The 27,040-nt window shown below is 41.3% G+C and overlaps 1 protein-coding gene across 1 annotated transcript in view; it reads right to left on the bottom strand.

Annotated features, from left to right (window-relative positions):
* Window positions 1-13,469: 13,469 nt before the first annotated feature.
* Window positions 13,470-27,040, bottom strand: part of gatad2b (GATA zinc finger domain containing 2B) — a 39,046-nt gene continuing 25,475 nt past the window's right edge. Inside the window, exons 6-11 of the mRNA XM_061741148.1 lie at window positions 26,135-26,302; window positions 23,249-23,618; window positions 20,695-20,897; window positions 20,000-20,110; window positions 19,368-19,575; window positions 13,470-16,043 (exon numbers count right to left, since the gene is read on the bottom strand). Coding sequence (XP_061597132.1) covers window positions 15,907-16,043; window positions 19,368-19,575; window positions 20,000-20,110; window positions 20,695-20,897; window positions 23,249-23,618; window positions 26,135-26,302 — 1,197 coding nt within the window. The 3' untranslated portion in view covers window positions 13,470-15,906. The remainder of the gene's footprint in view (window positions 16,044-19,367; window positions 19,576-19,999; window positions 20,111-20,694; window positions 20,898-23,248; window positions 23,619-26,134; window positions 26,303-27,040) is intronic.

Genomic DNA, 27,040 nt, shown 5'->3' on the forward strand with positions numbered 1-27,040 from the left:
GTGAAAGTGCAACTAAATTACTGTTTTTAAATGCTGTTCTTTTTTTTTCGTCCACACTGGACCATAGCGGCAGCTGTTTACAAGCTGAACCAGGGTCCGTCAGTGGATCAAAGATTTCTCCATTTCAAGGGTTGAACTCATCAGAATAGTGTGAGTGGCAGGAGTAACCATAACAACAGTGCCATGTTTTAAAGTGAAACCAACTTGGGTCCACATTGGCAGTGGTCTTCACTCTCCGGAGTGGTGATGATGCCAGATGCAAAGGCAACAGAAGTTTCACATTTTAAAAGGAAACCTCATAAGTGGGGACATCCACAAACTTTGTTGGGATCCATGAAACTGGCGTCCACACTAATCTGAGGACAGACTTGTTTTGCTCCATTCATGCTTCATTTTGTCTGATGAGGAAACAAAACCAAAACCCGTACATAAACAACAACACTTTTGCCCGGGTCGCTACGTAGCCTTCCATTGATCGCATCACATGACCATCAAAGGATGAAAAAGAAAATAGGAGAGCTCTAACAATAGCAGAAACAACATTTTAGACGCTAGGCATAACCATGAATAGGAGTTTGACGTTTTAAAATAAACCTGCACCAGGATGGTTGTAGCTTTAGAAGAACCATGCAAACAGGCATTTTTCTTCACCCAAACACATGTACAAACACCCGTCTTCAAGGAAAACTACCTCAGTCTGACAAGAACGTCTTAGCTTCATGATGCTGCTTGTGTTAGCCCACTCAACCAAAAACAGACCAAGAGAAGTAGCTTTTTCTTGACCAGTGCCAGCCAGTGCTCCGGGCCAGGGGCCGACCGGGCGTGTCAAGAGGGCGTGGACCACGAGGAGGGAACTGCTTCTTGAGCCTCAGCCTTACTGGACCAGAGATCAAAGTGAGCCTTATTAACCTCCTGTTCCAGGGGGTCGTCAAGCCATTTTCATAGAGTACTCAACTGTTTTTACTTGACATCGGAGAGGAGGACCATGCGCTATTGCCTCCTGCTGCTTTAAAATGGGGTCCTCCATGGATTGGACGTACCCACCCGTTCGTCTTGGAAGACACATGCCATATGTCCTGGGAAGTGTGGATCACAGAGGGGATTGGGGATTTGTACGCCAACTGTTCCGTTGGTTCATCAAATTGAACCCAATGAACCCAAAAAGACTAATTTCTTCAGTGCATAACAGATCTGCACACAGATGATGAACCATAAACTCCTCGTTTGGGCAGCCCAGGTACGTTACCTCTTCGGAAGCCAAACTGGTCAGCCCGGGAGTTCGGTGACACCGAGATGGCAGCTACAGACGTCTTGCAAGGATTTATACCTCAACACATTCACCACGTCCAAAAGGTTCTTCTATGAAAACCAAACTGAATGATACCCAAAGATGTAAACGTTTGATGGTTTTCTTTACGTTCCTTTGACATTTACTCGAGAGATTTCCTTTTCCTTCTGGTTTTAGATTGTTCCTGCTTGAAAGGGGTCACCTGTGAAAAGTGCTTTAACTAAACCTAAGCCAAAAGAAGTTTGATTATTTTTTAAGTACCATTTTTTAAAATAATATTTTCAAACCTTTTAGTTTGGAAGTTGTTTCAGGTGCACTCCTTCAACATGGAACCGATTTATTTAGCCAATTCTGGCTTTTCATTTTGAAGAGTGACAAAATGGAGATGTGTGATATTTTGAGAGACTTATAAACATAAAGATTAGTTCATGTTGACTTTTTAAACAAGCTGAATTTTTGCCAAATATTTAGATATCTTAAAGAAATATGTAACCAAATAAGTGTACAGTTTTAAAAATTCATATTCTTGATGCTTTCTCATAACCAAAGCACAGATACATGTTTGTGAGCGAACAGAAACTTTGAATGGCAAACAGAACCTAAACCCTGAGGGCAACAGCGTTTGGTAGAACCGCACATTAAGAGCCAGAAAGCTTGCTGTTGATCGGTCACAAAAGAATGCTGAAGTACAACCTAAATCAGTAAAAGCTGGGATAACACAGTCATATTCTTACACTCACTTTGACTTTTACTTCTTTTAAGACAGTATGAAACCATAATATTTCACAATTTTTCTTGTAAACTTTATTTAATTTGTAATTTTTAATTTGTTATGCATTTCAGGCTGCAGAACAATGTCAATTTAGTACCAGTTAAGGTGAAAGAAGAATATAATGCTTTTTTTTTTAACTGTATCCAGTTGAGTCATTGACATCTCTTGGCTCAGAGGCTTCTGTCACAAAGTGGAAACATGCATTGGCCCAACTTAAGAGTACCACAAAGCTCTGTATGAGGACCTGTGCCTTGTTAACGCTTCAAACTACAACAATGTCAATTTATATACAGATGATTCAATTTAATTCAAAATTACTTTATTAAGGGAAATTAATCAAATAAAATTAATTAATTTACATGTCCGATCAGTATTCCAGATCTTTTTTAGAGGATATGTGCAGTCATGACAGATGAATTGAATACAAAAAAAAAGGTTATGTCAGTAAAGATTTTACCATTTTGTAATGTTGTCATTCCTTAAAACAAAACTTAAGTTTTTTTCTGCCATGAAGAATACTGAGTGGTGAAGAGTTTCAGGTCTTATTTTGTCTTATTTTAGGTTGTACAACAGTACAGTGTCATCAACACTGTATTTTGGTTTCAAAACTCGCCATTTGCATTATGTAACACAAGATTATGCAGAGTGGGAGAATGTAGAATTAAAGAAGCAGAGGTGCTCATACAGAGCCATGTGGTACTTTACAGTTACTACTATAGGCTCTACAAACATGGGTTTTCCTGATCATAGTTTTGAAGTTCTTTTTTTGATCCAGAATTCTGCAAATAGGTGGAACACACAAGTGTGTCGCTCACCTTACGTGTTACCACAAGCTCCTTTAGTTTCAATTAACTCATGCTGACCTATTAAGCTAACTAATTGTACTGTATTCATTCTGATCAAATTATTTATCCCACCTCGTTCCATAAGCTGCTACTAAAATGACACTTATTACGAGGATGGATGAAATGTAAGAATTTATGTATATTAAGGAATAAAATTAACTTAAAAGAGAAAACAGAAGAGAAAAGCTTACAAATAAATATTTCTTTATCTTTTATGTAAGTATTTTCCATTATAAAACTACGATGAATATGTTCTTGGCTGATAAATAGCAGCTTGTTATTAACGATTCAGCTGGTTTGTTGATGGTCCCATCCCTCAGATCAACTACAGGGTCTGTTCCTGCCCTCAGGGTTTATTGTAGCCTTTTATGAGTGTTTTACAGTATCAAAAATATGGATTTTTCTCCTCAATTCTTCATTTCCAAACAAGTGAAAGCTGTTTAACCAATGTGAAACCAAAAAAGTGAATTTAATAAGGAAAAAATCCAAAAAACTGAGTTTTTGTAGTATGTAGCGCTAGCGGTTAAAAGGGAAAGCATTTGTTGTTTCTGTTGGGAATGGTTCATTTTTACACTTCCTTTTATATGACTCTTTTGTTCCTTTGGTTGTGCACTGGAAATGTTGCCAAATTAATGTTTGGTTTATAAGTTTTTTATTGTTAATATTAATAATATTAGGTTTGCTGATGTTAACTGAGGCAATTTTTTAAATGTTTTGTTTGTTTAAGGATGCTATGACGCTAACTGTTAGGATTATATTGTGATGGCCTTTGAGCGAATGATGTGAGAAGAAGAGACTGTAAATGTTTTGAGCCAAATTCACACTGTGCCCTAAAGAGCCACTAGACGAAAAAGAAAATAAAAATGTAGAAAATATAGGAAAGTAGAAACTGGTAGTGAATGCCAGCGAGAAACAAGGCTTTAATGGTTCCTCCTCTTGTTAAACGTTTATTTTGATGAAGCCACCTGTTTTCTAAAGCTTTAATCCGTCTTCGGCCAAAATGAAAAGGTTTATAAGTTAAAGACAGAGTACAAATTACTGACAGAGACTGGCACGGCCTTAGTTTAGTAGCACAGTTAGGTCACAATATAAGGTTCAAGATGGTGCTTTAATCTGTTCAAAATAATAAACCTGTAGCAAAATAAACCTAACTCGCTAAGATGCTGCGTTAGCATGGCAGCATCATTTTGTCATGTGAGGGAAAAAAAACTGTTTGGCAGTGTGTCAAATGTCGGGCTTACCCAACACTTTAATTTGTGACAAAAATCTTCTGTACAGAGATGGTACATATCTGAGGCATAACTAAAATGATTAATCCTTATAAATTTAGATGGCCAGATTCTGGTTTATACGCAAAGTAGCCAGAAATCAATAGAATAAAGCTCCAGCCAGCACTGCTAGCTAGAGAGTTCCACATGAACTCGTTCAGAGTTCAGTCTTAAATAAGAAACTACCGACATTGATTTGTCAAACTAGGCATTTGTTTAAACATCTCTTGTTGATCAGTAGAGCCCCCGGTCCAGGGGGCCTGAGAACAGGCTGGTCTGACATGATAGAGTGGAAGTCTGACGGCAAAAATCCTACCAATTAGCTTTTTTTCCGACTTTGATAATAATCTGCAAGATCAGTAGTCCAAAGAATTCTACATTTATTGTCTCTGTAAACCACGCGTGCATTCCTTGCTACATGGCAGCTTTAGCTTCAGAGGCTAAGAGAGTGAAGCGATGCCTAGTTAACAGCTGAAGGTGCATGTCATGTACAAATGTACAACTGTGAGTGCGTAACGTGACAGCACAATTAATTCTCTTTTGACATTCAAATTGTTCAGTTGTGAGGATGTTAGAGGTGGAAGCTTAATGGTCTAATTCCTGTTGAATACTTTGATCTCTGTTGGACTGCACTCTGTCTTTTTCTTGTCGTCTTTCATCATTCCTAAAACCAAATAAAGACTTTTAGATACATTCATATTCCTGCTTATGTATCTTTGTCTGTTGCAGCATTAAAGGCTCAGTCTCAGTTGGCAGATTTAAAACAGATTAAATACTTCATATCTTATTGATTATTTGTGTGGCACTAACAAAAAAAATTGCCAAAAAGACAAAAAGGAATTATAATGTGCACAGTCCTAAGTACCCCCCTTCCTGCTTCCGTAGGATTTAAGATCATCTTTAGGCCGTAGCTGCTAATCATCAGTCCTTGATGAACTGATCATCAGCAGCTTCATTCAGTTGAGTTACACATTGCCAAGAGGAAAAGAAATTAGCAATGGTCTTAGAAAAGCAATTGTTGCCACACATGAATCTCGGAACGGTTGAAAACCCAGGACCATGACACCTTGAACTGATTGGACCATAAACTCCTTTACGTACCAGAATATTCTGAAGAAAAATTTCATATATACAGTGGGGCAGAAAAGTATTTAATCAGCCACCAATTGTGAAAGTTCTCCCACTAAAAAAGATGAGAGAGGCCTGTAATTTTCATCATATGTAACTTCAACTATGAGAGACAGAATGGGGGGAAAGAATCCAGGAAATCACATTGTAGGATTTTTACTGAATGAACTGGTAAATTCCTTGGTAAAATAAGTATTTGGTCACCGACAAACAAGCCAGATTTCTGGCTTTCACAGACATTTAACTTCTTCTTTAAGTGGTTCCTCTGTCCTCCACTTGTTACCTGTATTAATGGCACCAGTTTTAACTGGTTATCAGTATAAAATACACCTGTCCACAACCTCAAACAGTCACTATGGCCAAGACCAAAGAGCTTTCAAAGGACGTGAGAAACTAAATTGTAGACCTGCACCAGGCTGGGAAGACTGAATCTACAATAGGTAAGCAGCTTGGTGTGAAGAAATCAACTGTGGGAGCAATTATTAGAAAATGGAAGACTTACAAGACCACTGATAATCTCCCTCAATCTGGGGCTCCACGCAAGATCTCACCGCGTGGGGTAAAAATTATCACAAGAACGGTGAGTAAAGATCCCAGAACCACACGGGGACCTAGTGAATGACCTGCAGAGAGCTGGGACCAGAGTAATAAAGGTACCATCAGTAACACACTACGCCGGTCAGGGACTCAGATCCTGCAGTGCCAGACGTGTCCAGGCCCGTCTGAAGTTTGCTAGAGAGCATTTGGATGATGCAGAAGAGGATTGGGAGAATGTTATATGGTCAGATGAAACCAAAATAGAACTTTTTGGTAGAAACACAACTTGTCGTGTTTGGAGAAGAAAGAAAGCTGAGTTGCATCCAAAGAACACCAAACCTACTGTGAAGCATGGGGGTGGAAACATCATGATTTGGGGATGTTTTTCTGCAAAGGGACCAGGACGACTGATCGTGTAAGGCAGGGGTCTCGGACTCCAGTCCTCGAGGGCTGCAATCCTGCATGTTTTAGATGTCTCTGTGCATCAACACACCTGATTCAAATGAATGGTCGTCACCAGCTTGTCATGAAGGTCTGGACAGCTCTGTTGATGACACAGCTACTTTTATCAGGGTGTGCTGAAGCAGGGAAACATCTGAAACATGCAGGAATGCAGCCTTCGAGGACTGGAGTCCGAAACCCCTGGTGTAAGGGAAAGAATGAGTGGGGCCATGTATCGTGAGATTTTGTGTGAAAACCTCCTTCCATCAGCAAGGGCATTGGAGATGAAATGTGGCTGGGTCTTGTTTATGACAATGATCCAAACACAGCACCGAGCAACGAAGGAGTTGCTAAGAAACATTTCAAGGTCCTGGAGTGGCTTAGAATATTTCGTTTACATGCGTGAGCAAACAGGGTTATCCCTGTTTACATGGTAATTAATCATTCGGGATATCTGGATCAAACCAGCGAAGCAAGGAGAACATCATGACGCAATTCCCGTAATTTCTGCTTCTTTTTCCTGTATCCAAATTCAAAACAAATGTTGCTTTGCGCAACTTTTCGCTCACCTTCTTGTAAATTTCGCTATCCCTGTACTTTCTACCGTCTACAAATGCCAAAATGTTCATATCCTTCATTACATTTATAAAATGATTAGTCTCCTGCTCACTCCAAAAGTGTGGCGTGGTCTAGCGTTTCTCCATGTTTATAAATACTTCCTGGACTCAAAAGACCAAGATTCCTTGCGAAAAGAGCATGCGCAGAAAACAAATTCATGTTCCATTTGATGGGTATATCCCGTTTGGCGTTTACATGACCGAATATTTGGGTTTTAAAAGGAGTAACCCAGGGGTCATATTCAGGTTTTTAAAAACTGGAATATGAGCAAATTCGGTTTATTCAAAGGGGTTATTGGTGTTTACATGGCCGTGCAAAACCGGTTATTGCTAATATTCAGGTTTTAAAAGGGTTATTGAGTGCATGTAAACGCAGTCAATGTCTTCCTGGAGCACAGGCGAGGGAAGTGGCTTTGTTGGAGTCAGAGGCATCAGGCATACCTGCTGGATTTAATAAATAATCAAGTAAAATTGTAAAAGGTTTAGTTTGTAGAACTGTCAGAGCAACGTTGTGCGTGAGAGTTGAATGTAAGTCATTGATTTGTTGGTGATAATAATTTAAAAGCGCCTATTTGTTGGAGTTAAAGGGCCTTAACCATGTGCTAAAAGCTGTAGGATGTGAGTGGTCGCTGTGAGCACGTTGAAAAATGTGTGGGTAGATGGAGCTCTAGCGCCCTCTGCTGGTTGAAAAAGCTTACAGCACCCGATATTCCCAGGCGGTCTCCCATCCAAGTACTAACCAGGCCCGAGCTTGAAATACCTGTTATATAGTGTTGAATATCTGGTGACCTACTATCAATCAATTTTGTTAAAATAATCCAAAACAATAAATTTCCTTGTGATGCAATAGTGTGATCAAGAAAACAAAATACTATAAGGAAATTCTTAAACAAATATAAATGTTCTATTATTACTATTTTTGTAATTTTGTTACTTTACCCAAAGAAGTTTGAAAAACAATTTTTTTGTGATGTTTTAATCATTTACATTATCATTAATGGAAAGATATTTCAGAATAAAAACAATTTAGCTTTTTCTTTTGTTTTTTTTTTGCGAATAAAAGGTTAGTTTATAAAATCCAGACTGGATTTTATGGATTTACTGGATTATCCGAGGACTGATTTTGGACACCCCTGGTCTACATGCACCTGGCTGGCTACATAGACCCATGTCTGCTTTTCCTGTTGAAAGCCCTCGTGGAAGTTGAACAGTCCTTCCTAGGAACATGAGGAGACTGCTTAGCTAAGCTCTGTAGCAGGATGATGGAGTGATGACTGTCAGCCAGCAGCTGGCAGGCTGTCAATCAAAAGCCTCAGTCCTCATTTATACATTGCCTTACGTGAACCAACTCAAATGATGTACAAAGACAAAACACCCCTGGACGTAACATCTACGATGGAGACTTCAAATATGTTGATTTCTACTGTAAAGTTGGACATTTTAAAATGAAGGTCAATGGAGATGAACTCAACGCTGGATCCAGACCCTGGTGGTCAGTATAGGAACTGCAGGTTTTCTTAATTCTGCTTTGGTTTCGATTGGGACGTTGGATTTTGGGCACTTGGTGGAAAGTGAGGGGAGGTGGGCGTGCTCTGTCATCCCACCCAATCATCAATATCTGAGGTAACCACATGGGCGGAGCCATCTCCTGAACTACGAAGTCATCTCAAACCCTCTTCAGAAACCTGTGGGGGACAAACACTGAAAGTTCTTTTTAACTTAAACTGTTCTAGCAAAACAGTGAATGTAAACACAAGAATTTCTGTCTTCACTTTTACTACAATAATGGCAATGATGTCACACTTTGAAGCAAATTGTTTCAACCTTTATTAAACATAACTCGCAAGAGATAAATATTACAAAGTTATTTCCTCCAAAATTAGCTTATTTTTTTTTCAATCAATGCATAATTGTCAATCAACTGGCAGTATTCAAACAGCATTATTTTCTTTTACTTTTGAAGATAGTTAAATATCAAGTATGTGCAAAAGGTCAGGATTGATGTAAGCAAAACAAAAATGAATTCAATTAGTCTCTGGTGGAGTTCAGCATCTGTTTGGGTGCAACCAGATGTTCATTTCAATGTTTTCGGCACTAAAGACTCTTCTACGTGAACTTGATAAAACCTGACTGAGCAGTAACATTTTTCCCTGCGTTAGCAACAACTAATAGAAGAAAAAGCCAAACCGTACAGGAGCACAAATGTTAATGCTGGCGTTGGCTGAAAGCGGCCGCTGGTTCAGGTCGGAGAAAGTCAGGTCTAAGGTCTGAATTGTCCCTGGAACTACCATCTTCTTTGTAGCTAAGTTAGCCTCATGCTAACTAACTAAATGTGTCACATATTTAGTTGGCCATCAGGGCTCTGGCCCCCCAGCGGCCTGCGGGTGACGTGGCAGACGGGTCGGTCATCTACGGCCTGAACCAGCCAATACTTTCTGGCGAACTCGTCCAAAAATCAAGCGAATGCATCTAGCATGATCGCGTTTGTTGGGTGGGGGGAGGATCCCGAACGTTTTGCACATCTGTTACACAATAATACACAGTGATCACAAAACAAAATGACAAGCTTCACAATATTCATGGCTTTTTGTTTGCTTTTCTACACAATGTACAACCATTTAATTTTTTTTCTCAGTACAAGGAGGAAAAAATGCTTCTGTACAATAAGTCATTATTACTTCAAACCTAGCAAATATCGTGTCATTTATTTCATAGTCAATACATTTCTTTTTTTATTTGTTTGTTTTGTTTTTTAAACAGAACAGAAAGAAATCAGAAATGAACCATCAGAATAAAAATGAGCTCTGAAATCTAAAAACCTGATATTTGAAAACAATCTGCATGTCCAAATATAAAGGTGTGTGGATGCATCCGCAGAAACTGCTGTTTTTTCTTTAAATCCAAACCGAGCCTCAGGAGCGGGAGTGAAGGTGCCCGACACATGAATCTTATGACTGCGTCACTACGTATCCTTTTTCGCTGATCCAGATACAACTAATCCTGATTCTTTTCTGTAACAAACAAATGGGTCATCTGCAAATGTAGACCTCAGTTCTGTTTAAGTTCTGGTTTTGGTTGTGATAAGGACTTGGAGAATCAGACAGTTTAATCTGCAACTTCAACGCTCACAAACTAACGTTTGGTCTGCAGCAAAACAAAAATAAATCATGTTTTAAAACGTAACTGTAGTATAAAGTTTTAGGGCAACCTTGAGGGGAAAAACACCTTTAGAATAAAGTTGTAATATTAATGAAAAAGTCACGATTTGACTTAAGTATCCGATTATAAATTTATATTATATGATCTAAAGTCAAACTTTCACAAGAAAAAGTTGTAAATGTACAAGACTGAAATCATAATCTCACATGGGAAACAAATGAAAATATGAGAAAAATTTGACGCGATAAAAAATATGAGAATGAAATTTTAATTGCAAAAGAAAAAAGTTACTTTAAATATTGGAAAAATGGTATTGAGACGACTTTTTGTATTTTTATTTCATTAGAAAAGACTACTAAAAAATGTAAGATGTTTTTGTGAGGAAAAACTAAATAAAAGGATCATAAAGAAAATGTAATTTACAAGAAAAAAAAGGTGAAAACTTGACATTTACTTGTTACTATAGCTTGACTGTAATCCTCTGTTGTAAGTCAATTTGGATAAAAGCATTTGATAAATTTAATGTTTTGCAAGAAAAATGTGTAAATTCACGATAGGAAAGTCTTACATTAACAATAATGAAGCCTTAATTTTATTAAAATGTATATTCTACTGGACAATACTAACAATAGCAAAAGAAAAAATGCAATCTGATTAAGAAAAAAATGTGACAAGTGCGATTTTTACATAGACAAAATTGCAATATAGGAAACATTATGTAATATAACAAGTGTAAAATTGAAATTGCAGGTGAAAATAGTTGTAATTTTAAAAGAAAAAAAAACTAAAAAGAAAACAGTTAATTTCTGAGAAAGAATAAGTTGCATAAGAAAAAAGCCATTTAATAGAAAATGATGCAATGTAAGACCAAATTTTGTGGGAGTAGATTTACAATTTTATAAGAATGGAATTTCTAGGAGTAAAGTTTTAGTTTTACAAGAAAAATAAGTGTATTATTGAGTTTAGAGGTCAAACACATCAATGATCCAACTCTAGGTACAGACCTTGAACATAAACATGCGCATTTTCAGGATTTAAGTTTGTATAGGGACTTTTTTCAGAAACTATTCTTTGCTTACATGAAACTCTTTACAAGCAAAAGAGTTGACAGTCTCGGGATCAGATTCACCAATGAGGACACACTTTATCTTTTAGTGTATCATGAGTATCAGCTCCTTAAAAAAAAAAAATTGGCAAGAAACAGCATGTTCAGAAGTATTGTACTGGAGAATGTTTTGTTTCCCTCGAAAATGATTTACTTTTTCATCGAAATTTACAACTATTTGGGGAAAATTTGTAATTTTATTTAACAAAATTTCATGATTCTTAATCATTTTCTACTTTATCTTCAAAGATTAAGATTTATTTTCACTTTGTTTTAATCCTTGCAAAAATTTTAACTATCATAAATTGGATTTCATTCTCCTAAATTTGCTTTTATTCTAAAAAATGTTTTAACCTAACAAAAGTCTACTATATTTTCACAATGTTACATTTATATTCTCGTGAATGTGTTATTGTTGCATATTTCATTCTCAAGACTACTTTATATAAATATTTTAAAAAAAACTATGTTGCAAACCATGAATTACAATTTTTTTTCTCTTCTTTCAAATTTACAACTAGTTTTGCAAAATTACAACTTTATTCTGGTAATTTTCTGACGTTTTTCTTTAAGATGTGAGGCTTATTTTTCCCTTGAGGTAGCCCTAAATCTCTGTGGTGTATCGGCACTAAGCAGTCAAAGCCAAAGGAAAATCTTTGTGTGGAGAAATAAGTGAACCATGAAAAAGTGGGACGGGGCGACCCTGAAGTGGCTGCGTTTGCTAGTTTCACTAGCTGAAATTCAAGCTGACCACAAACCTCCACCGCTGAGGAAGAAATAGTTCTGTACGTATCAGAGGTGTCGACTGCTCCAACACACAATGATGGGAAGTGCTTCCGTTTCTTCCACTATTTTAACTTTCAAAAGAAAACCGTTCGGCCGTTTCCCGCTGGCTGTGAATGGATGTGTTGGCTTTTAACGGCATCTTCGTTCTCTTTAACTTCACTTTAAGTTTTGGATTACTTGGAAAAAAAGAAGAAGGAAAAAAAAAAAAGAGTTTCCTGCTCTGCAGTTTAACTCTGACTTTATGTTTAAAGTTGAACGCCATCGTCATGCTGGTCACAAGCTAATAATGTAAACAAAAGGAAGGAATGATCCGTGTAAGCTAATGTCTGAATACTATCCAGGAACCACCGCTGGAGGCAAAGCAAAGGTGAGAGTTAAATGTGTGGGTCCAGAGTCAGTAGGGACTAATGTACTGTAAACAAACAGGTTTGATCCTAGTGACCACATCGCTGTTAACTTAAAGAGTCAGATGGGAATGTGGTGGCCGGCCAGATCTCCGATTCAACCCCCCCCCACCGTTACAACCTCCCACAGTACTGGTGTGGACGTAACCCAACTCCATGAATAATACTGCATGCTGACCGAACACTGCCGGGAATAATGCTGCCACCACTTACGGTGACACAACTCCACAAAGGGAAACATTGAGAATGTTTCCTTAGAAATATACGGGATTCACCAGGAATTTATGGGAACAAAGTGGACACTGGCGCCACTGGGAAGTCTATGAGCTAATTTAAGAGTAGATCAAAAATAAAGACATTTTTAAAAAAACATTGTGCAGCATGATCTTACCTAAAACAATCAGATGTAATTTGTTCCACCCTGAGTTCAATTTAGCTTTTACTGAAGAGCTAAAATCTGACATGATTCACATATATATACATTATATATATATGCAAACATATATACGTATACAAACACACACAAATATATATATATATATATATATATATACACACATATATATACATACATTTTATATATATATATATATATATATATATATATATATATATACACACACATACATACATACACACAAATACATACACATGTATATATGCATACACATAGATACATATGCATGTATGTATATATACAATCGTACATATATGTGTATACGCATGCGGAGATACATATACATATATACACACATTCATATATATACACACACACACAGACACACACATACATATACTGTATACATACATACAAATATACTTCAGACTAAGTAAGATTTCAGCATATTAAAATGATTCAGGTCCAAACATGAAAAGCTGGCTGAGCTCTTCAAGGTTCATGACCAGAACCACCTGCAGGACCTTGATATTAGTCCAAAACTAAACTACGCGTTGCACATTAAAACCTAATTAATTGTACCAGTCTTTTCCTCAACTTATCTTACACAAAAATGCTACATAAACAATATAACGTGTTGACATATTTTACTGCAGCCAATGCAGAAGTAAGTTTTAAAATCATCTAAAATTATTATTTTTTGGAAGTTGGAGTCTTTTGTCGTTTAGTTTGTGTATCCATTCAAGTTGCAAATAAAACATAAAAAATGTCATTTTGCTTACTTGTACCAAATATATATATTCTCATTTCCATATTATAAATTAATTAATCCTAATTTATTCCCATAAATTACAGTCAATTCCGATTTAAAATTTCCAATTTGGAATATTTCTAAAATTCCCCAGCCTCACTTCACATGGAAGGTGGAGTGTTAAACATCTCCAGTCTGGTGTCTGGATCATCGTCTTCTCCCCTTCGCTCCCACAAACATCTGCACTCTGTGGTTAAAACGGCCGAAGTCAACTAAAGTCAGAAACCCTGTGATTGTGGCGCTGCAATGAAATTAGAACTTGAAAATGAAATGACACGACCTGAACTGACTTCTGAGTCGTTGCTGTTTTCCAGACAGTGGACGCCTGAGCTGATGCTGGTTCATGACGTGCAGCAGATCTGTGTACAGGCTGGGCGTGTCTGGGCCATGTGGGGCCCGCTCCGGGCCCCAACACTTACTGATTACATTAGTGTGGAACCGTTCATCAGACAATAACCCGCCTGGATGCAGTCTACAAGAGTGGGGACCTCTCCATTCCAACATTCCTCCTCACCGAAAACCAAGAGAGAAAAAAGAAAGAGAATAGAAACAAACAAACAAAAATTTCCAATTGGAAATATGAAAAGTGCTCCTCTGGAGTGAGGCAACTTGTGTGCGGAATGCGCACACAATGATTGATCCATGTTCCGCTCGTATCTATACACAATCCATACAGATCATTCAAAAGTTTCTGTTTCAGGTTGATTATCGTCTCCGTGGGCAACACCTCTCAGGTCTGCCACAGATTCATCAGGAGACGCCGCCACAAAAGGAAAAAAAAAGCAACAAACCAAAAGGGGGAGTGTTTAGAGAGGACATGAGGACACGTCAGGACCTGGACGTCCAGGTGGGATGGGATGGAGCTCCAGGAGGGACAGAGGAACGTATCCTGAATAAGCAATGTCATGAAGGATGGTGGCACCGAGGGATGGGAGGGCGAGGTCCTCCGGGTCGCTCCCTCCTCTCTGCTGCCTCGTCCTGAAATGAAGAACGTGAAAACCCGTCGATGACGAAAGGTGGAGGTGCAGGAAACCACACTCAATCCCCTTCCCATCTGCACCTTCCTCAGTCTTTTCCAGTTAGAGAGCTCCGGTGGTGGCAGCTGAGGGGCCTCCAGAACTTTCAGATGTGCATCGACGTGGTGATGGCTCTTGAAACGGGAACCTTCCAGCGAGACGACCAAATCACAAGTGCTCTGCTCCCTAACTTTCCATTTTCAGAATGGCATGCTCTTTCCAAGAGCGAGCAGGGCTCCACATCGTCGCGTTGGGGGTTTTTCCACTTTGTCGTATCCAAGTGAGCAAACTAATGCTTCCGACAAAGCTGAGAGTTGTTAAACTTTATGTTGCATAGCAACCAGAGTGCACCCTGTTGATCTTCTGTTAGCAATAGTCCGGGTGTTGGGGCGCGTACGGGGGAGGAACATGTGTAAATGATCTGAGCAAGTTCACAATGACTCACCAGGAAAAGAACAAAAACATGGAAACGAGCACTTGGGGAAAAAAAGAAAGCTGATGTTATAAACCAGCAAGTTTGGATCAACAAAAAAAAATTATACTGCATCTTTATAAACTCGCAAATTTGAAAAAAAAATTTAAATAAAATAATCATCAGCTCAAATGTTTGTGAAAAAGCCCAGAAACTTTGAATTTATGGGTTTGTAGGAAATGTCTGACCACACGCGCAGATTTTGAGGGGAAGCTATTTCTTTTCCCACTTTTAACTTGCAAATTTGCAATAAATAAAAAAAATCAAGTCAAAAATTTGTGAAAAAATAAATGACTTCATAAATTTGCAAATTAGCGCTAAAAACTGATTTGAATCATTTGCAAAGTCTAAAAAATCTGAAAAATATTCAATTAAACACAAAAAAAAAAAAGGTTTCGGATTATATACCGAAAATTTGCGGGTAAATAAAGAACTTCTGATTTTAGAAACTTGCAAAACTCAGATCCAAGAATAGTCCGAGTGCTGGGAGTGAGCGGACAGAAAAAACTCAAAGTGTAAATGACCTTAGCAAGCTAACAACGGCTCGCCGTCTCCACTAAAGCAACAGAAACAACACTTAGAACCGAAAAAAAGCCTCATGGGTAATAAGAGCTGGAAAACTGGCAGGTGCAGGTATAATAGAGCCCCGCCAGCAATAATAAAGGGAATTCAAGAAGAAGAGGGGTTGTATAATAAGAACAACTGAGATGCACTGACAGTTTGTGTTTGTCCACCGTTTCAGGTCGTCATGGGTTCAGGTAGGCACACGGACAGGCACTGCATGCGATGGAAATGTGAGATGGGAATACGGGTGGATCCGGGAAAGCCTCCGATCTGGGGAAACGAGGGAGGAGCAGGGCTCATTTCTGCCCGCTGATGGACTGGGATATGGACCGGGGCGGGATCATGTCCAACAGGTACTCCCTCTGCCGGTCCGCTAAGCTCGAGCTCTTGTGGGCTCCGACCGCCGCAGGATTCAGATACGCAATATTCAACCCTGCAGGGACAAGAGAGACAACAGCGTCAGGTCCTGGGCGTCATCTAGCTGGGGCGGGCAGGGTTCTGTTAGAAATACTACTCCAAGTGGCTCAACGACACCATGTTTTTTCTGAAGCTGGAAAAGATTAAATATTCACTGAAGGGTAGTTGCAACAAATTTTATAATAAGTGGCTTCCCTTTCTTACATTCTTTCACTCTCTCCAGTCCCTGCCTCCTGATTGACGGATCCCCCCCTCCCTCTCTTCTCTCATTCCTCTCTTCCTTCCTCCTTTTTATTTATCTTTTTATTTACTTTTCTTTTGTTTTTGGGGTTTGTTTTTTTTTTGCTTTGGGTTTTTTCTCCCCCTTTTTATTCATCTATTTTTTAATTCATACTGTTTAGCTTTAATACTTAAATATTACTTATATATAAGAATATAATAATTTTCATGTATTTGTCAATATTTTGTGTGGATTTTTTGTTCTGTTCTTAATTTTAAAAAAAAACAAAAAAAAACGAGGTAGACTGTATATCTTGTTTTGTTTATTCCTGTTCAACTGTGCCTTACCCCCTAATAAAAAAATATCAAAACAAGAAATACTACTGATGTTAGAACCTCTCAGATTGGTGGAAACCCCCCTTTGACGTTAGAAAGAGGAGGGATCCATTTTAATCATAACTTGAATGTAGCTTTAAAAGCTGGAGAGACAGGAATTATGAAAATAATCCTGTCAGCATTTGAATCTACTACATGCAACAAGATAATTTCCAGATTGTACAAGGAGATTCTCCAGGCCAAACCAGAAAATACAATATACATAAAAGAGAAGTGGGAGAAGGAGGGAAATTTAATTATTACAGAGGAAGGCTGGAGGAAAATGTGTCAAGTACAATGGAATTCAACTAACCCATCTACATGGCGAGAATTCTGTAGGAAAAACATTGTAAGGGTTTTTATTACACCTCTACAAAATTGATACCAGGGAAGCAGTAATGATTGCTGGAGAAAATGTGGGACTCAGGATGCAAATCACTTCCATGTACTTTTGGATTACAAGGTTATTGTACCCTATTGGGGGGAAATTCAAAAACAAATTAATCATATATTTGGAGTCAAAATTCCTTACCGGTTTGATAATCTATATATGGGTGACATCCAATTTGAGGGGTGGAATAACAAAGATAAGAAACTGCTACAGATGCTCCTTGCAGCGAGCAAAAAAGTTGTTACAAGGAGGTGGTTAAAACCTGAATCCCCCACTATAGATGAATAGATAGGAATAATATATGAAATATATGGAATGGAAAAGTTGTCATTCTCTCTAAAAATGGAGAGGGAGAAATTTTACCAGATGTGGACTAATGGCACTTTTCCACTAGTACCTACTAAGCGCGACTCGACTCGCCTGGGTTTTGCGCTTTTCCACTAGGGCAGGGGTAGGCAATTCCGGTCCTCGAGGGCCGGTGTCCTGCATGTCTTAGATGTTACCCTGCTTCAGCACACCGTGATAAAAGTACCTGTGTCATTAACAGAACTGTGCAGCCCTGGATGACAAGTTGATGACGATGATTAATTAGAATCAGGTGTGTTAAAGCAGGGAAACATCTAAAACATGCAGGACACCGGCCCTCGAGGACCGGAATTGCCTACCCCTGCACTAGGGGTCGAGGCGGGTGGAGGCGTGCCGAGTAGATACTTTTCTGTAACTATTCTGCCGAGGTTCTAAGCAGCTGAGTCGGCTGTATCTGACATCATCACACTACAGGCCACTGATTGGTCGGGGGGTTTGAGTCAGACGTCTGAGTCAAGAGGTGGAAATCAGTGAAAGAGCGACTCTGACGGCGGCTTCTTGTTCATTTTATTTGACTGGCAATGGCAGCAAAAGTCTGTTTCATGATCCAACTCTGAGGTGCAGATGTTCATGAAACTGGTGCTGAGGAGAGAATTAAAAAGGGATCTAGACGGGCGATAAGGAACAACCAGATCTACCAGGAGCTCTGTCACTTCATAGCTGCTCGCGGCTCCCAGCTGACTTTTCAGCAGCACCGAAACAAATAACATTTTTAAAAAGCGCCGCCGCTTGAAGCTTCTCTCACTCTCACTTTTTAACTGGATATTGAACACAAGCCACAGACCCAGCAGCACATATATCATCTCCTCCAGGTTCTACATCTTTAGTGTCTTCTTCGTTTAGATCACACAATCAAGTACATCCCAGCAGCTTCGCTCCAACCCTCCTACTTCTCATCTGGGTGTCTAAAAACAAACGAGGGAACAGCGAGTGGAGGCCAGTCGAGTAGCGCTGAGTAGGTACTAGTATAAAAGCGCCATAAGTGGACTGAGCACATAAAACCTATTAGGTCTGACTTTTGCTAACTTGGCAAAAATAAGGAGTGGGATCAAAATGTGTTTTGTAATATGATATATTGATATAATCTACTGCACGATCTTTACTCATTCTGCGTTGTGTAATTTTCTGTATGTAATATTTAAGATGAGAAGCTTTCCATGTTCCATGTAAATATTTTACAAAGAAAATTCTGTTAAGAGCCAGGAGGCAATTTGGACATCAGAAGTTCTACAAAATGTCATGCCAATGTTATGTTAACTTACTTGAAGTGATTTTGACGCTATGTAAACCTGCATCTGTGAAATCAAGGCTTCTCCAAATAAAATACTTTTTTTTTTTTTTTAAATAAAAAAGAAAGAGGAGGGGTCCAGGACTCCTCCCAGGCAGACACAGCTAGCAGCGGGACCTCCCATTCCACACGGGGTTTCCGTGGTGATATCAGGGATGGCGGCTGCGTGTCTGCTGAACCCTCCAGAACCAGAAAGGTTTTTTAAATCATTTTACCTGACATGGTACATAAACTACATAACCATGGAGACAACAACTGCTTTTGTACCAGATGGTAAAAATGTTTATTTCTGCTGTAAAGTTGGACATTTTAACTTGGATGGACTCCCTGCTGGATCCAGACCATGGTGGTCAGTAGAGGAACTGCAGGTCTGATTTTTTTTTTATTATGCAATTCGAGAAAAAAGAGCGGGTGTCAGCTACGGCTCAGGGCTACTGATCCAAGCAGCTTCGGACAACTTCAACCACTTCATACACCCAGTAAAAAGGGCTTGAGTGGTTTCTGGATCTGCCAGGACCCATGTGGGGCCGAGGCTCAGGAACCAGGAAGGGCTGGCTCGTACAGCTGCGCTACATTTCTAATTAATCTCCATCTGTAGGTGTAGTCATGTGATCCAGGAAGGAAGAAGCTGACAGCCACAAGCATGCAACATTTACCACCCTGGTCTCAGATTCACCAGGCTCCCCGGCTCGCTCATCTACCTGGGATGTTGTAGATTTGACGGCGGCTGTCGTGCTGCAGCCGGTTGCTGCTCCCGCCGCCTCCTCCGCCGCCGCCGCAGTGTTTCCCTCCGGTCATCCCCATCAGGCTGCTGGCCACGGACAGCTGGGAGGCCTGGGCGAAGTTGGACAGGACCCCTCGGGCAGAGTTGGACAGGCCTCGCTGCAGGGAGGCCTGGGGCTGGGGGGCCTGCGGACACCAGAGAGCCCAGTTAACCCCTAACTAGTTCCCACCATGCTGGGAAACTCCAAACCCACTGAAAACCAGTCCCCCCCCAGGGAACCAGACCCGCGTGGAAACGCTGTCCCAGATCATGGAACGGGCTGCAGACGGGGAAACACGGAGGATGAACTGGTTCTGGTTTCAGACCCATGTCACTTCAACTTCAGCTCTCAATCAGCTTTCTCTACTTGGGGAACATTTTGACGATGTTCTGACACCATTCCATGTTTCCGATACCTGGGTTTCTGAACACGGTTCTGATGCCAGAGCAGGTCGTCGGTGCGTCTCACCTGGGACCTGCTCAACCGTTTCCACCCGGGTGAAGAGATCCCGCTAAAGGCAGTGCGTGAGCAACATTGAGGGGGCGGGGCTTGGGCGGAGGGGGGCGTACCTGGCGGAGGGCGTGTTGCCGCATCAGGCCGTCGCTCTTGGAGCCACTGGAGCCGGTAGCAGCGGAGCTGGGAGACAGGGTGGCCTGCTGCTGGAGCCTCTGCTCGATCTCCTGAGGGACACAGAGGCAGCGCGTCAGACAACATCTGGGCTTTTCTGATTAACTAACCCTGATTAATCTGTTCACCAAACATGTGAAGCTACAATCCAAATGTAGCTTCAGCTGCATCCCACTGACTCCCCGAGGCCAGCTGAGACCTGAGCGAGGCAGATTACAACCAAACTCAAAACAAATACTTCTGACTTCAAAAAAAGGTTTGAAACATGTAAAACTGATAAACGATTTTACTGTCCATACAAATACATTCTAAGAATGAAACATGAAGAAAACTCAATTTCTGATTTAAATACTCAAAAATGTATAAAAATAAAAATAAGAAATTGTCCTTCCATCATTTTATTAACTTCCACTTATCCAGGTCGGGTGGCGGGGCCGGGCTAATCTGGGATAACTCGGGACTTTTAGTTTAATCAAATCAAACTGTATTTGTTTAGCACCTTTCATGCATAAGAAATGCAGCACAAAGTGCCTTACATAAAAACAATACACAAACATAAAACTTATTAAGTTCAAGTGATGCGTTTAAGAGACTTTGCGAAGAAAAGCTAAATGATGGCGCAGACGCTGGCACTGACCTGCTCCTGCTGCAGCGCCTTCACGAAGGCGTTCTTCAGCCGGTTGGTGTGCTCCGCCTTCAGGGCCTTCTTCTGATTGGACGTCATGCACTGCTCACACAGGATCCGCCCACTCTTCTCCTGCTTCCAGTGGGGGGTGAAGTCGGTCCTGCACTGAGCACAGAAGAAGGGCTCCATCCGTGCCAGGTTCCCTCGGAGTTTACCTGGGGAGACACTCCACATCAGCCACCGTGACGGCCCTGCAGCCACTTCCACCTCACACACGACTGACATCAACAAACCAACACCACTCTCTTTACTTGATAATGTATATGTCCATTTTTGAATTCAGTTCCAAAAAGCAACTTCGCTGGACTTTCAGACACCTGGGATGGAGCGTCACGCAGTGGAAACATATTTTGTACAAGTGCCGCCAGGCTCAGTACGAGTGCCTCTGCTACTTTGAATCAACACACTCCCACGCAGCATCACCCTGGGTTCATTTACAGCACAGGTGTCAAACTGAATCCCAGAAGGGCCGGTGTCCTGCATGTTTTAGATGTGTCACTGCTTTAACACACCTGATTCTAATTAATCATCGTCACCAGCTTGTCATCAAAGTCTGGATAGTTCTGTTGATGACACAGTCACTTGTATCATGGTGCAATGAAGCAGGGAAACATCTAAAACCTGCAGGGACACCGGCCCTCGAGGACTGGAGTCCGACACCCCTGATTTACAGTAATCGCTCTTCTTTCACGGGGGTTACGTTCCAAAAAGAACCGTGATAAGTGAAATCAGCGAAGTAGCAGCCTTTTTTTTTTACAATTATTTTACAAAGCTTCAAATTGCAGAGATCAGCACCGCCCCACCGCGACCCGAGTGATTGGATTTGAACGGGAGGAAATGAGAAATTATTATGAAAAAATACAATAAGTACAGTAGGACAAATTGTGACTTGTTTTTTCGATAGAAGAACATAGTTATGGGTCGGTGTTGTCACCAACCAACATGCCACCATGGATTATATCTGAGAACTGTAATCAACGATTCATCAAAGGCTCCCGTTCTTGAGCTTCTCGCTGAAGCTCATTGGTCGTTCTCAGCTTGTTGCTAAGCGGGGAGACTAATTAGCCAATCAGAATGCAGAACACGATGCACAATGCAAATCCGCGTGAAGCAGCAAGACGTGAAAAGTGAACCACGTTATAGCCAGGGATTACTGTATTGTAATATCTGTTTACACCCAGATGAGACAGATTTATGTTCCCAATCAGTGTTCAAGACCTTTTTTTGTTTTGGAAGAAGTGGGTGTGGTTTTCTCTGGAGCTGATTAGAAGAGCAGTGCCCAGATTGGTAGGAACAGGTCAGAAGGACGGGCTCTAAGGTGGAAGGAGATTTTACATTTTAAAACAAGGTGTGAACGGAGTGTGATGAATCCTTGTTTGTAGCTCATGTCACCACATTTCTTCTTAAAGAAGACTAACTGGAGCCCTGATGGGCAGCACTAGAGAGTCCTCTGCAGATAAACTCAGATTTGTTAAATCACCACCAGATTACAGTTAGGAAGCATGTATGTCCCCCCTTATGATCCAGGTCCTGGTCCAGGTTTCTTCCCTCCTAAAGGGGAGTTTTTCCTTTCCACTGTTTGGCTTAAGGTTTTTTACCTGCCATTGTTTATGTAATAATTGCTCGGGGTCATGTTTTGGTCTCTGGAAAGATCCTGGAGACAACTTCTGTTGTTATAGGAGAGGCAGAGCCAACCACTGTCATTGCACTGTCAGTCAAAACATTCATTTCTTTCATTAATTCATACTGTGCCCCCCCTGCAAGGGCTCTGCACCCACTCCCTACGCTGGGAACCATCACTGACTGACCCATGAAATGAAGATGAGGAGACAAACATGTTGGGTTTTCTCTGATTTAAGGCTGCTGGTGGAATAAAAACGGGAACTCAGCTTTAGCTTGTAGCCTTTACACGAACCAAACGGTTCCTTTGTCTCTATGTAGCGTGTCCCTTGTGATGACATGGTGGCAGTAGACCACAGGACGGGTCCCCATCAGCCTCTGCTGGGGGACACAATCAGAACCAACTCTAAGGTGCAGATGTTCATAAACCTGGTGGCTGAGGAGAGAATTAAAAAGGGATCTAGACGGCGATAAGGAACGACCAGATCTACCAGGAGCTCTGTCACTTCATAGCTGCTCACGGCTCCAGCTGACTTTTCAGCAGCACCGAGACAAACAAAAAAAATTAAAAAGCGTCGCCACTTGAAGTTTCTTTCACTCTCATTTTTTAACTTGATATCGAACACGAGCCACAGACCCAGCAGCACATATATCATCTCCTCCAAGTTCTACATCTTTAGAGTTGTTGTCTACTTTGTTTAGATCACACAATGAAATACGTCACAGCAGCTTTACTCCAACCTCCTACTTCTGCTCCAGGTGCTGAATTGTTATGGAAAAGAAACCAGGCCGAGTTGAGTCGAGCTGAGATGAGATGAGTAGAGCCCAGTAGGTACTATTGGAAAAGCCCCATTAAAAACGGCTGTGTGTGTGAGACGTGTCTTACCCTGACTGTCCAGCACGCTCTGGACCACCTCCTCCAAGCCCACCATGTAGATGAACTCGCTGTTGGCAGCGGAGGGCAGGAAGTGGAGCAGCGGGGCCGGGGGTTTGGGTGGGGGGATCTCCAGCAGGGTCTTCTCCAGCTGCTTCCTCAGGGCCAGCTTGGCTGCCGCCTGGCTGCTGGCCTGGTCGGCCATGGAGCTGACGCCGCCGCTGGCAGAGCCGGACATGGTGGACGGGCTGACGGCCGAGGCCCCGCCCAGCCCGGCCGTCACGCCCCCGGCGCCCACCGCCGCCGCCGCCTGCATGTGGGCCAGGTTCATGTACATGGCGCTGGAGCCGGAGCGCTGGGAGGCTGCCACCTGCTGGCTGGCCTGCAGGACACACATCACAGGGATTCAGCTGGACATTCACCTTTTATTTCCATGTTTAAACAGCAGAGCTGCAGCAATCATTTCATTATTGTATTATCATCATCATACGGAAGAGTATTAGGGCCAGGCAGGAGAAAAATAAAAATAATATTTTAGAGGAAGATTTTTATTATGTACTTCGAGAAAAAAGTCGAAATGTCGAGATTAATGTTGAAGTCCAATTTCGAGAAAAAAGTCAAAATGTTGAGAAAAAAGTCAAAATTTCGTGAATAAAGTTGAAATGTTGAGAAAAAAGGCGAAATTTCGACTTAATTCACGAAATTGACTTTATTCTTGAAATTGTATTTTGTGCTTGACGTGTGCCTCCGTGTGTTCCTGCTTCCTTCAACATTAATCTCGACATTTTGACTTTTTTCCTCCACATTTCGACTTTTTTCTCGAAGTGCACAATAAAAAAAATCTTTTGTGGGGGTTGAAGAGGTTTCTCTTTTAACAGCCTCAAAATTGTCTGGACAGTAAAAAATAAACCTTATGTAGCAACCCTAAACCTGACCTGACTCATACTGAGCATGGCGGCCTCCAGGTGGCGTTGTAACATTAAATCACCGTTTAGACCTGCATCTTGAGACCGCTGTGCTTCTACAAAATAGTTCCACAGGAGGTCCGCGAATCTCAGCCCTAACCCGCCTGCCGGGGACGCTCAGACTTCATCGCCCAGGTCACGTTAATAAGCACCACATGTTAGCACAACCCAAATCAGCCAACCAAAACAGCTAGCTGGGACTGAAATACGTCTCCAGATGGCTGGATCACTGATGGCATTTTGGTTCTTAAATCTAAGTGATTTCAATTGATTCACCTCTCACACGTCTGTCCTCCAACTTTCCTTTCATCTCTCTTTTCTAAACTTGTCTCATTCCAACCAGGTATGTTGTTGTGATTGGGTGTATTCATTTAGATATCTAAGTAAAAACTCTGGTGGTGATGAGTGGTGAGCGATGCGCCCCACGGTGAGGACTGGTTTTGTTTACAGCACCGCCGCCACAACAAGCTCCCTCCTCAGCGGTGATCCAGGCCTTTACAGCGCCTCATGCTAGCAGGTTGCCAGCTTGTCAGGTGTTTAAATAGAAGACGTTAGCGCTAAATGAGCGGTGTCCGCCGCCTGGCTCGTTGATGATATGTTTGAAAGCTGAAACAGAGTGTAGGAATTTCTGTTTCACCAACTTCCAGTGCGTAGCGACGGCTATAGCAGCGACAGCTTCAGCAGCGACAGCTTCAGGAGCGACGGCTTCAGCAGCGACGGCTTCAGCAGCGACAGCTTCAGCAGCGTTAGCGTGATCTATGTCTGTTCCTGAGCTCAGCAGCTCCAACAGCAGTCAGGACGCAGAGTAAAAGGTCAATAAATTCTGACCCTGCATTCACACTGAAAGCGTCAAAAATCTCCTGACGCCTGCATCGAACTGCTTGGTAGATCACACTGAAAGCAGCATGTACTGTCGACGCCTGCAGTGGGCTGGGCTAAAGCTGCGCTGCAGAACTGGAGGGAACCAAGTGCATATAGTCTACATATATCTATATATAGCTGCACATCTTCAGTTTCCTATTTCACCATGGATCACACTTTGGGAAGCCTTCTTTATATTTTAGCGTTATTTCCGCGTAGATAAGAGTGAGTTTGATGCTCCTTAACGAGGTCGGTCCTGGATCAACATCAACCATCAGAGCCGTTGGTCCCGGTGAAGCTGCAGTCTGTCTGCGGTGAACACTGACACACCGGGTCGGAGCAGATTTGGTCATGATGTTTAAACTGTGTTTTGTGATTAATAAGCACGTTTTTTAATTATTTTGCGTTGGATCGATGTAGCAAATAAAATCGTCCGGACCATCCAGCTCCTCAACCATCAGTTACGTGTTTCACATGAGCAGTTCAGGTAAAAACGGCAGTCAAATCAGTTAAAATGTCAATTTGCTGGATGAAATATGTTAATTCCTGATAAAATAAGTTTGTTAGTGCACAGCTATGTTCATGTACGCATGTGAATGAGTGTACGTTTGTGTGTACACGAAAGTACAATCTGCATTGAGGCTTCTCGCTTCGGGAATCCCGGTCTGTGATTGGACGCCGCCTCGGCGTCGCCGCTGCTCATTTGCATGAAGTTCAGATTTTTCAACTTCAAATTGACGCGCTGCTCCCGCTGCCTCTCGACGTGCGTTTTCATAGAAAATGAATGGCAGCCGGCTGCCTATGATGCCCGTGACGCTTTCAGTGTGAATGCACGGTGAGGAGCTCAGATGTGTGTGTCCCATCTGGACCCGGAACTTTCTAATCTCAAAGGAGTTCCTGACCTGTCCACAATTAACCTGGTGGAGGTGTCCCCCGGGCTTTTCTTTCAGGTACAACTAACTGTCTCAGCTTTTGATGTTTTAAATGAAATTTTCTGGGCTTCGGCGTGTCCTCTACACGACCAACCATCGGGCCTGTGGAGCCCATGGAGGGGCGGCGTGCAGAAGCCCACCTGTTGGTAGCTGACGGCGTTGGCGATGCTGCTGGAGCTGGAGCGGTTCATCCCGGGTTTGGACGACAGCCGCTGGCCCTGCAGCTGGGAGGGGTTGGGGGCGATCACTCGCTGCGACATCAACATGGAGGGCAGGTTGGCGTTCGCTGAGCGGATGACTGTGTGACCCTGACAAACAGAACAAACACAAACGTTACGCTTTCCATGAGGGGAAAACCCAACAACCACAAAAGCCTAATGACCCAGATTCCAGCAGCGATCAGTAACTTATATTGGAAGTATTTCAAACCTTGGCGTCTGTAATTTGAATGCTGTTAAACCAGGGGTCTGCAACCTTTATTATCAAAAGAGCCATTTTGCACCCACTTCTACAAAAAGTATTTTCGGGAACCGCAAGAAATAAGATATTTTAAAAGTATTCGTCTTTTATTTATTTTAGCTGTTACAACCCCTAAATATAACAGTAGTGCAGTGTGCATTTGTTGGCGTACTTTGAAATAAATTAAACCGTGAACTGTAGGTCTATTTAAATCTATATTTGTGTAAAAGTAAAATAAAAACTACCCCAACTATAGAAATATAGAAATTAGCTCTCTACACCTGATACCACTCTGTACTTTATTTCTTTTTCATCTTGTGAAGCTGTGACAATAACGAGAAAAGATCTCCCCCAGTTCTGTTGTTCATGTTTCACAAATGTATTTAAAATCTTGGAAAACCATCATGATCAAAGACACTTGGACTTTTGTTTTTTTCGTTTTGTTTTTTTTGGATCCACCTTTCCTAATTTCATTGGGAAAAGGTGGTTGAACTTTGGAGAAAGACATTGCAATGGTCCAAGGAGTGAATGTAATACTGTTTATGGAAACGATTGCTTTTTCAAATAAACAGAAAATAAATAAAAGA

This window comes from Cololabis saira, chromosome 15 (genome assembly GCF_033807715.1).
Source record: "Cololabis saira isolate AMF1-May2022 chromosome 15, fColSai1.1, whole genome shotgun sequence".
Taxonomy (NCBI): Eukaryota; Metazoa; Chordata; class Actinopteri; order Beloniformes; family Belonidae; genus Cololabis; species Cololabis saira.